The 12,312-nt window shown below is 39.0% G+C and overlaps 1 protein-coding gene across 3 annotated transcripts in view; it reads left to right on the top strand.

The window, feature by feature from the left end:
* TUBGCP3 (tubulin gamma complex associated protein 3) overlaps window positions 1–12,312 on the top strand; it is a 112,606-nt gene that overhangs the window by 36,627 nt on the left and 63,667 nt on the right. For 2 of the 3 annotated variants that reach the window (XM_030568801.1, XM_030568816.1), the window contains exons 8-9: window positions 5,769–5,894; window positions 9,851–9,919. In XM_030568801.1, coding sequence (XP_030424661.1) covers window positions 5,769–5,894; window positions 9,851–9,919 — 195 coding nt within the window. The remainder of the gene's footprint in view (window positions 1–5,768; window positions 5,895–9,850; window positions 9,920–12,312) is intronic. The other variant, XM_030568809.1, reaches the window with a different exon arrangement.

The following is a 12,312-nucleotide window of genomic DNA, read 5'->3' as shown; positions in this document are numbered from 1 at the left end:
GAGTGGATATGCAAAAGCCAAGAGAGAAAGAAGTGACCTAACGAGACAGTCACCAAGCAAGTCTTTGCCTCTACACTGAGGAGGGATGAAGAGCATGTTTCAGCTCTTACCAGTCACATCTCGAACAATATGGCAAAGTCATGTAGCCATGAATCACATCCAAAGATGCTTATTAACGTATCCACTAGGCTACATGTGACATCAGATGTACAAGCGTCTCTACTGAAAATAGCAGATGTTGCTGAAGAACAAACAGATTTGTGAGAAGTGCACTTGACTGGGCTGAAGAAGCTTACATGTCCCATCAGAATCAAGAAATCTGGCAACAGAACATGGCCAAGACAATCAAATTTAAGTCTGGTAAATGATGGACAGTCACAGCAGCCATCAGTCCAGAAATGTATTTTCTGAATAGCTCTTTCCTTATCAAGAATCTGAGATGATGTTTCAGTGGCAATTGCTGTTCACCTATTAGCGCCTGTGCCTCTGTTCCTCTTCCATGCTGATGAATGAGAAGAGCAGACAAAGCTGAATTTAAGACATCAGCTGGAAGCTCAAGCTGAAAGCATGTATGAGCTAAGAGCATTCAACAAAGAAACCCCAATGTACATCAGATGCCATGGCTATCATACAAATGATATCTGGAGACAAATTCCACACAATCGATGAATTGGCTGCCAAGTACTTGAGGCAGGTCCTAAAAGGATTGACAAACCTAATTCTGTAATCTAAGTCTTTGACAGATATGAGAATAGTAACTATGAACTGCAGCTAGACAGAATCTAAAGTTAGATGCAAGAAATACCAGGTGATTGCTGGAAGCTCTGTGCCTCCATAGAAAAAGTTTCTAAATGTAGCGTCCAACAAGCAGTCACTTGTAGCATTCCTCTGAATTTATCATTCAAAGTGCACCTGCGTGTAGGAGCATACCCTGCACAAACACTCCTTCTTGCTGGAGGCTTTTCCAGTGGTGAAGCAACAAAGTCTATCACCAATAGAAACGCTGAAGAAGCCCAGAGCTTGTACATTGTTCAAAAGGAAGCAGACACCAGCATGCTTCTGCATGCTGCATGTGCCAATATGCCTTTTTTTCTCTTAGTCCTGGTCTATGCTGAAGGTGGGCTGGGGTCAACCTAAGAGACGCAACTTCAGCTACGCTACGTGTAGCTGAAGTTGGTGTATCTTAGGTCAATTTACCTGGCTGTGAGGACAGTGGCGAGTCAACTGCTGCCCCTCCCCCATCGATTCCGCTTCCACCTCTCACGAGCTGGAGTTATGGAGTCGACGGGGAGCATGTTTAGGATTGATTTATCCACCTCTACACAAGACATGATAAATCGATCCCCAATAGAGCGATCACTACCCGCTGATCCAGTGGGTAGTAAAGACTTGCCCTTGGTGTGAAAGGAACCATAGTAATTAGGTCACCTGATACAGATATTTTGGTTCTTGCTGTTCACTACTTTCAGGCACCATTACCAGCACAACTAACAAGCATTGCTTTATACCTGTGCTTACAATTTGTGACACACACATTCACTCTTGTCTCAAGATACATTCTGCTGTACATGCATTAACAGGGTATGACTCTGTCATCCTTATAGGTATGGGGCAGGGTGGGGGATTTGACAACATTAAACACAAACATAAGGAGCTTTCTTCTTAAGAGATCTTGCTAAACTGGGAGTGAATGATTGACAAGGCACAATTTCTGCAGCAGGGAAGTTTGTAGCAGTGCTGTATGACCAGGCCAAGAAAGAAAAGGACACTCACAGAGACTTGAATTGCTTGTGTCTCAATGTAGCTATCTAAAAGGACAAGTCACTGGCCAAACTCCCACGATGTGAGACAGTTTTGAAGAGCATGTCAAAAGAGGCATCTTTGCAAACAAAAATTTGGATGTCTTCTCAACAGATGTTGGATCACCATTGCAAAATAGATAGTAGTTCATCATCCACATTTTTCTTCTTCTATTCTTCGAGGGCCCGATGGCACCTGAGCTTCTACAAAACTTATTCAGGCTTGTACTAGTAAGGGTTGCTGCACAATCAACTATGTCTGTAGTCAGAACAGTCTTCCCTGTATAGAACTGTGTTCATGCCTTGGAGATGAACACTGTGATAATCCTTGTGGTCTTGATAGAGATCATAATGATTACTAAGATAATGATATTGACTTGAAATGTCACCAGTGCTATTATATTTGAATGATACTTGTGCAAATTTAATATAATTGTTGTTGTGATGCTTTAAGGTTTTAAAAAAAATCTAATTTGGTCTCTCCAAATTATGAAGAGTCATTAAGCTAACAGAAATGAATGCACATATTTCAGCATGGTCATATGAAAGTGTTGATGTTGTTTTTTATCCCTATTTTTATGATAACAGCACTGCTAGACAGCTCCACATCATACCCCGTCTTAAAATAGACATAATAAGCTTTCAAATGATGATGTATGATGTGCATGTGTAGAGACGATACATTAAGCCAATCAAATTGGTGATGTCTGCTGCTCACCTAAGGAAATGAGGGCCTCAACAAGATTTCTAGCTGTGTGTATAGAAATAAAGAGAAAAAAGGAAAAAAACAGATCTTAAATGTGTTATGGGAGAAATGGCAAGATATGGTCATGATAGGAATCTGATTCATGTGCTGGAGAGTCAGGTATAGTGGTATTGTCAGCAGTGTTAGAAGATAGAGATGGAGCAGGTATGGGTCTAAAGAGTTAACTTTTGATCCTGTTACTGGTGATCTGTCCAAACAGGCTCTAGATAGGCTGATATGTGGGAAAGGTCAGGAATGGGAAGGCTAGTCTGTAAATTGCCATTATAAAGATAGCAGTTGAATCTGTGATCTGATGAGCTCATCTAAGTAAAAGAGGAAGAGGTGGAGGGGCCATAAACCGAACTTTAGGAAAGCAGGAATATAGTAGAATTACCCATTTAAAATACACAATCTCCAAAGAAGTAAGAGGAGAACCAGGAGAAGTCAGAGTTGTTGAGGACAAGATGCTATGAAAGGAAGTATAACTGTGTGTTAAAAGCAGCAGGAAAGTCAAGGAGAAAGGGGATGGAATAGTGGCCCTGAGGGTCTGGTGACAGCAGTTTCAGTGAAGCAGACTGGAAGCCAGATATGGGATGGAGGTGTTCTGTGGTGGAGTGGAGGAGAGGATCACAAGACAGTGTTGTCAATGGTGCATCTAGTGAGTTTAGAAATGAAGACTAAAGATGGAGCCAAACTTGGAGAGGCCAGAGAGATGAAGGATCAACTTTTTTGAGGCTGCAAGGAGACTAGAGTATGCTTGTATTATAGGGACAAGGCGCCAGAAAAGTGGTAGGGGTGGGGGAGCAGTGGACACTTGGGTGGGTCTAAATGCTTTCCTTAACCCCTTCTACACTTGTTAGCTGGTTGATGCTGCTTATAGCATGAGTACAGTGACAGTCCCTCAACTGCCTTTAAGTGTGTATTCATATGAAGGATAATAGGTTTGATTCTCGTGCACTCTGCTGCTCTGGCAATGTAACATAACCTTATAGACTGTGAAAATTACTTTCAGGCCACTTCATGGTGCCAAAGCAGTGTAAATGAAAATCAGGCCCAGTTTTGTGTGTGTTGGGCTTTTTGTTCTTTTGGTTGAGGGTCTGCACATGTGAAATTCATAAACTGCCCTTTCATGAGATGATCAGGTATCCAAACAATAATTGGGGAGATTTTCATATCCAGGTAAATCTCTCTCAACAGCTTGCTTTTACCAAGCTTTCCTTCTGCCTTTGCAGAATACAGAGCCTGAAAACTCTCCCAATCCCTTCTTTCTAGAAATTCCAAACTGCTCTGAGAGTCAAACTGGGTTCTTCCCTTCATATGCATCATTGCCAGTAATACAAGTTCTGCACAGTGAATTGTGCCTTCAGATACATCTGTGCAGTCCCAATGTCTTTGGCTTTTGCCCTTAGTGATAAAATTAGTAAGCAGTTTTAATGCACGAGAAAGCAAGGGAATTGGATTCCATTCTTGTAGTTGTGCTGGATGTGCGTTACCAATCAAAAAGTTGTCAAAACTTACGTTTGCCCAAGAGGGGAGCAGGTATGTCTCCAAATACACAGGAGCAGATTTATTTAGTAAGAAAGTGCCTTTTGTACATGGTAATTTTTCAGAGTAAAAACACACTTTCAGAACTGTAGAATATATATGGACACAGGTCAAATATCTATATTAATATTGTTAAGCCTGTTGGTTACATTCAGCAGTTAGTGAGCTTGTGCAGTCCCACACTTGACTTAGTTGGCGTGGATGTAATCTTACTAAGCTGTTTTTGCTCTTTCCTCTCATACATTACTGAGGGTCAATCCTCACCAAGTGCTCTTGCTTGTGGAATTCTAAATGTGTTGCTCTTGTCATCTATTGTGCTAGAGTTGTGGGTGAAGCTGCCAGCTCCACTTATTGGAAACAATTTCCAGTATAAAACCCTGCTTTCAGTTACTTGTAACTTTGCCAAACTACAGCCGTTTGGGCTGAAATTTTCCATGCTGGGTTTTTGTCTCAGGCCGATTTTAAAAAACAAAACAAAACAAAAAAACAAAAAATAATTTTTTTTCTTCAAAAACTATTCAGCCATATATGAGAGCAGAGAGGAAAATACTGTGTTTTGTCAATGTTAGTCTTACCACAGTTTCACAGAGAAGCTATTGCACCTCTCAGCTTAGAAGCAGGGTATTGAAATTTGGCAGGGCAGGGGCTCTAAAAGTCAGATGCCTTTTGCTGTTTCCATGAAAATGCACCAGATCTGCCTGAGTTATAAGCCTCTGAAAATGGCCACTTGCAAATGCTCAGAGACTTGTTAGCATTTGGCAGCTAAATTCTTCGAAGATTTTTGTCTGCTGTGAGCATGTTCCAGCCCAGGACTGACTAGGACTTTTCCAGTAGTTGCTCCTCCCAGCTGCTGTGGCACAGAGCAGCAAAACCACGAACAAGGCTTTCTCTCCTGTGCTCTTTGCTCCTCCAGACAATGTGAAGGAGGAAGCAGCCTGACAAATACAGAAGAGTGAACACCTGGATGGGACAGAGGCAGGTTAGTGGAGGGGGTGAAAGGGGATAGCAATAAATAGGAGAAGATTGGGCCTGACAGAAAGGGATAAGCTAGGAAGGTATATGCTATAAGACTGGAGTAGAAGGGTCTGTAATCACTAAGAACACACTCCCTATCCAGGACTTGGAATTGAGCTCTTGATTCCTGAGTCTCTGCTGTCTAGTAAATGCAAAGTGTGGATCTTATCTGCTTCTAGTGGCTGGTCCACAGAAAGGATAATAGTGTAGTGCTGCTACCATTAACTTCATTAATTCAGGTACTTGAGTTTTGTGGATCTGAAGGTTCCAGCTCTGCTGCTCACCTACCTGGGATTCTCTGTGATGGAATTTTATTTTTTTTTTTTTGGTTTGCATTTTTTAAAAAGTAGGAAATTTCATTAAACTTATGTTAAAAGAACATTGAGATTGCAAAGTCAAGCATTCAGAATTCAAGAAAGGCCAAAATTAACATTGCTTGTTCACCCTTAATGCTGCCACCTTGTAAGTGTATATTATGATAGTCTTTAATTACGTGATCACTTTTTTTTTCTCTCAGAATCCCTTCAGGGTAAGGGATGAATGGCATTCACTGAATGAGTTTGCTCTATGCTGAGCAAAGAGATACTGGGAGAAATAGGGAGAGTTGCTTTTGTTTTTTTTAATCCAGACTTAATGAGCTTTTGTTGTTTTTGCTAACTTTGTAGGTCAGCCTCTCCAAATCGCTCAGAGATACCACAAGCAGACTCGCAGAGTTAGGATGGCTACACAATAAAATAAGAAGATACACAGACCAGAGGAGCTTGGATCGTGCCTTTGGGCTTGTAGGTCAGGTATGTTGGATACAAAGATGGCTAGGTTACAAAACTTTGGTTTCATTCCCTTTAGGAACTGCTGGATCTAGAAATACAATATGGGAATGGTGGGGAGACTGGAGAATTCATAACTTGGAGTCCATCCATATCATTTGATTTACTCCTGTGTGGACTGTCATTGTTGGCTGTGAGCCAAAATCTGGTGTAGGGTAAAGGAACTCTCAGCTGAGTCATAATAGGGTTCATTCTTGCTAGTCCTATGGAGTAGTCTTGCCCTTCTATCCCTAGTTGGGAGTTCCTCCCCCATAGACTCAAATTAAATTTTTTAAAGTTTACTTTTATATTTAAACAAAAATAATAATCCAGGAATGGCATAGTGGCATCTCTGAGCTAATTAAAGTGTGCCCACTTGCATTATTAGGAGAGAGATTCTGCTTTACTTTGTAGTTCTCCCCTGAAAAATGTGTAAGGGAACACTCTTGACTAGCTGATAGATGATCATTGATGTTAAATAAAATACTGCACTACTGAGGCTGAATGCAAATCACCAGTTATTTGCTGCCATTTCTTTTGAATACAACATCAAAAGAATGTCAATTTTTGTTTTTATAGGTTCCATCATCATGATTTATAGTCTGCAGTAACTTCACAGCTGTTCTAAAACCTAAAACCACATTTACTACTAAGGCATTCCCGTTTCCTATCACTTGCTCCCTCTGTAAAACTGGATATTATTCCTTCTGAGTCATCAGAAATGTTGTTGTCCTTGCCTCTAGCCATAACATCCTACCTAATCTGCAAAGAAAGTGAAGTGTTCCTCCCTTCAGTCTAATTTTTCTTGAGGTCAATAGAGACACTATGGTGCTTTCTACTTTTCTGTCTTTTTTTTATTCTGTCCCTTTCTGACTGTCTCAATTTCTAGGTGAGGTTTCCTACCCTCTTTCATACAATAGTTTCCAGCTTATGCTTATTTTCACTGTCTCTGGTTTTAGTCTGTCATGTCACAAAACAAGAGACTGTAAATTCCTCAGTAAATTAAATGTTTTATATCTCTGACATCAAGTACACGTTTCAGGGTCTGTGTAGAATGCTGTGTAGGCCATCAAGTGTATCTGTATAACTTTCCATTCATGATTTGTGTCTGAAACTAGCATTTGTGTAACTTCTATGGCATCAGTGTATGAAGATAAAGCTGTATAATTTACTTAAGCTGTCAGTAACTAGGCAGAAGATCATGTTTTATCATTCTTGAACACTTCTTCGACAATTTCAGATGTTGCATGCTCGGCATTAAGAACTTATTATTGCAAATATATTGTGCAGTTGAAAGCTTCTTTAATTTGCTGTCTCAGAAAATCTCATCCTTATTTAGAGCACAGGCAGAAAATTACACATTTATGTTAGGCCTAAACCACCTGTATATGTTACTGTTAACTCAGCTTTTTGACTGAAATATGAGGGTCAGAAACTAGCCTGTCAGTTATTAGCAATACATGTCAGATATACTGAATGTTGACCTTTTTATTTTTCCATCTACACTACTTAATTGTTGCTACTTTTCCAGGATAATCAACAGTGAAACATAATTACCTTACATGTTCACATATTCTCAAAGAAAATATCAAAGTAGGGTTGAGGTGCTAAGCATTTTAAATTCCCTTTCTTGAGCACAAGTTCTACTTTCCCCTTGAAACCATGTTGTAAGCCATGTCAGACTTCTAGGATAATATCCAGTTTTCATTGCATACTTTGTATCCCAAACCTTATTTTACCAAATAATTGCAATTGGCGCTGAATGCAAATTTGAACTATTAAAGTTCATTTCTTTTACTGATGATCTGATGTCCGGTATGACTGTAAATGTTTTGAATGCTGAAGTTAGAAATGTTTAACATAAGGAATGTGGATAAATAACATTTAACTAGTGTTTTTGAATGTTACCTTACTGTAGACCCTACTTTGCCCTTCAGTTTAATGGGCACTGCTTTGGTAGATTGTGCTGAAGAAATAAGTGAGAAGAAATGGAAAGTAGGGTTATGTGTCGTGGAGTTTTTATTCTTCAGCAATCTGTACATAACTCTTGACCACCTCTCTGGAATATGATAAATTTATTCTCTCTTGCATTTCTCTCTTGCTGATAAAATCAAATTGAAGAGAGGAACACTTTCACTTACTTTAAAGGATAGGATCAAATGTCAGGACTGGATACATTTTTCTTAATCTGGAAAGGAGATGATTCTTTTGATAAAGAACTTAAATTTATGGAAGGAAAATTGGGATTTTTCTTCCTTCTGTCAGTAATAATTATTCAGTGGGGTACATCTAAGGTAACAAATAGTTAGTTTACTTTTACAGATTACTGTTAGCTCCAGTTTTTTACTTTGGATTTGCTTAACTTGGTTTTAGGCTGACGGGAATAGGGAGTAGATAAATTTCACTGTATATGATGTAGCAGACTTCTTTATGTAAATATACTGACGAACTGTTTCTAGTCAAATTTCTGAAGGCAGATATCAAAATTGCTGATTTACTTTGATTAGCAAAGAAGTTTAGATATTTCATAAAGTATTAATCACTTGTTACTTGAAATAGATTAAAAAACAACACACATTTGTCATTGTTCAAAAATGGTAATCAATTTTTGAAAATTTAATTAGTCTTTTTAGCCTGCTGAGCCAGGTTAACATAATTAATAAATAGAGATAATAGAGAATATTTCATATCCTCTCCTAGATCAATTTCCACCCAAATAATAATAAAAAAAATATTTCTGGCTAAATGTTTTCATCTGCCTTTAGAAAAATATTTAATCAGAACAGTAGTTCAGTTATTTTTTGGTTATACTCCTGGCAATATAGGCCTTCTTGGAAGAAGGTCACCAAATGGTCTATGATGCTTTTGTTTCTGATGGAGTGCTGTATTTGCAACTGCTCAAAGCTGATTTAAGTCAATGAAAGTCTTTCTGTTGCAGTGGTTTTCAAAATTTGTTGGCCCTTTCCAAATTCTGTAGTCTACTGTGTACCCCCATCTGAGAAAGGGACATGGCAATCTAATCAAAGGTATACTATGTCTTACTAAATAAAATGCGTTGTCCGTCATTATAGGATTTTTCTTGCGCACACCCTGATGAGAGCTCTCGTACCCCAGTTTGAAAACCATTATTCTATTGACTTCTTTGAGCTTTGAGTCAGGCCTTTGTAAAATTGACCACATCATCATGGAGTGCACCTTTCAGACCATTTAAACTTTTCATTATTCTTGGTCTTCCTTTCTTCAGTGTCAGGTGAGGAATGGCAGGTGTTTATCACATGTTCCAATGCCAAAATGTACATTACTAATTTAAACAAGCAGCACATAAAGAGGGAATACTAATTCTTTTCAAAGCACCACAGAAGAATTTACTGGCTTGCCCATGATGTACACAGACCTCTCCTTTATATTAGATACTAGTCTTTAACTCTGCGTTTTATTTAACATTTTATATTGCGGTCATGCCTAGAGACCTCAATTAAATTGAGATTCTTTTGTGCTAGGCACTGTACAAACATAGCAAATGCCATTCTTGCTCCCAAGAAATCTGCAGTCTTCGTACAACTGATATGAACAATGCTGTTGTACTGGGTTTTTTTTTTAACCATTTGAGAACCCAATTACTTAGGGTATTGATGTCAGAATTTACACTGTCAGTAGAATTAAGTTGGCAGCCAGCAGAAATTTTCTTGTTCCAATGTATATACCTGTTAACCGCATGCTGAAGAGACAGGCAGCAGCTGGTGCATTCATATCATCTTTCTGGATGATACCTAATTTGGCTTTCTTGAAGACGTTTTACTTGTTTGGGTTTTTAAAAAAGGTGCAATCTTAATATCGTTGTTTTAAAATGCTAGATAAAAGTGAAAATGGAAATAGCATTTATTTGATTTTTGATTTTTTTTTCTCTTCCCTTCCACCTCCCGCCACCCCCACCCCCTCAGAGTTTTTGTGCTGCCTTACACCAGGAACTCAAAGAATACTACAGGCTTCTCTCTGTTTTACACTCCCAGGTAAATTAATACTTCTGATTTGGTTCTTGAGTTCACCCTTTCCTGTTTACAAATCACTAAATAATTTTCTAGACAATTGTGACTTTTGGTTAGACAGTTTTTATTTAGCTAATTGATACAATATGAGCATTGTAAAAGCATGAATCTGGTTGGGAAAGGGTCTAACTATGTGAGCATCTGGCAGCTATGAAGTAAGATACCAGGTGTGTCACTCTGAACCCTGGAGTGTCTATAGAGACTGTATGAAGTAATGGAAACAGCTACAAGCATGGTTGAGGACTCTTGTATTCAGAATATCACCAGGTTGAATCATCACTCAGTTTTGCATTCTATTACCATCCAATTTTTAAATTCTCAGCCATTTTGATTTCATGAATTACATCTGTGCACATTTTTTCTTTTAGTGCTTGCATATGTCCATTATAGTGTAGGTGTGTGCATGCCTCTTTGCACTGGTGGAAGAGAGTTTTCCTTAGCGGTACCTGTAGAGATGGTCCTGCCCATTGCTAAGCTCCTTGTTTTGGAAAGCGAAGGTAGAAAGGGTGGAGTCACCCCACCCTCAGTTCTTTCTCCCAAAGAAGTTTGTGGTCAGAGTGTTCCTACTAATCTATTTACCTAGTGGTACTCCACCTAGTGGTACCATATAGCTTTCATCCAACACCAGACCTGCTGTCTCAGACACTTGAGAGTATTTCGTACCCTGATCTAGAATTGTTATATTTGGCTGCTTGGATGATAGACTCTTAACCAACTCTACTCTCTCTTGCTGTGCAATAGGGATCTCCAAACTTTATGAAACAAGGCCATATTATATTTTTGAAGGGGCTTCGCGGGCCGAAGCAACTGTGAAAAAATTAAATATATGCAGAAGCGTTTAAAAAAGAAATATTATTTTAGGATTAGTGAGAAGTATGGTACTGATGGTTTTTCTGACAAAATTGCATTAGCTGTGGTTCAGAGTTAGTGTTCCCTATCATCAAAATTGACTGTAAATGTTCATCAGACAAGGTCGATCTGTAGTTGGATTTTACATATTTTGTCACTGAAAATGTTTTTTCACGCACCTAAGTAGTTCCAAACACTGACATTAATCCACGGACAGTTTTTTACATGAGCATATTGATCACTTGGCAGGCATTTATAGAACTCTACCAGATTTCCTTCCTTATATTTGTCCTTCAACAAGTCATTGGATTGCAGGACAAGCACTTACATTTGAAGTTCAGGTGGCAGTTTTTCGAGATCTCAATCAAATGGGTTTTGGAAGATCCATATTTCTCCAGCATTCACATCAAGGTCAGAGAAATGCTCCTGGAACTGTAGTTTTCAGATCAGAAATGATTTCTTGTGCAAACCTAGTTGGGAATCGTGATTCAGTTTCTTGACTGAACTTTTCACAACATGTAAAATGAGCAAAGCAGTCCCTCGTCAGTTGTGACTCAAAAATAACTAGTTTTTGCCTGAATGGTTTCACCTGGGTGTACATGTCACAGATAAGCCCGTTTGTCCCCTTGTAGTCTAAGATTGAAGTCATTTATGTGCTTGGTCCAGTCTGCAAAAAAAGCTAATTTCCAAAGCCATTCCCTGTTTGTGAGTAAAGGTAGAGGGTTTTTAAGAAGAACATTTCAGTTTCAGTTCAGTGCAACAAAACCTTTCCACAGCCAAGTCATCGATCTGAAGTGTGGTAGAGCAAATCGTGATATTCTGATTCTATTTCCACCACTGTGGGTTCCATGACACATGACAAATCCAAATATTTCCTGCACAATGCTTGCTGATGAAGAATGCGGTGAAGAATCATAGGCTTGGGGCAGCCCGCGCTTTCACAAGCTTTGTAGATTTGTCCAGCCAAACCTTTTTTTGAACCTCACATGTTTCTACCTCCATCGGTTGTACCGCACTTCAGTTGTTTCCATTGCAGGTTGTATTGAGAAAGTGACTTTTCAACTTCGTTGAAAATCTCTTCACCTGTGGTTGTTCTATGCATAGAAGCTAGTTTTTCTGTAACTTCAAAATTACTGCTGACCCCACGAATAAACAACAGCAGCTGCGAAGTATCGGAAACCATCGGTTGACTCCAAGTGCGAGGGAAAACCACTCAAACTTCTTAGCATTTTTCATTCAGCTGGAAAATTATATTACTGCCAATGTCCTCAATTCTGCGAGCAACTGTGTGCGCCAAAAGACTAATTGTCTTTTTTTGCGCATATTTCTTCGGCTCCTTGAATCATACATGTTTTAACTAGTTTAGCATCAGTAAATGGTTTTCCTCATTTTGCTAATAGGGGTGCCACTCGGAAGCTGGCTCTTGTTGCAGCTTCGTTCTTGGTTTTCTTATTAAATGTTGTGACGATAAGCCATGTTTCATGGATTCTAATTTATCTGAATGTAAC

Source organism: Gopherus evgoodei, chromosome 1 (genome assembly GCF_007399415.2).
Source record: "Gopherus evgoodei ecotype Sinaloan lineage chromosome 1, rGopEvg1_v1.p, whole genome shotgun sequence".
NCBI lineage: Eukaryota > Metazoa > Chordata > Testudines > Testudinidae > Gopherus > Gopherus evgoodei.
This window is presented reverse-complemented; position numbering and strand designations above follow the sequence as displayed.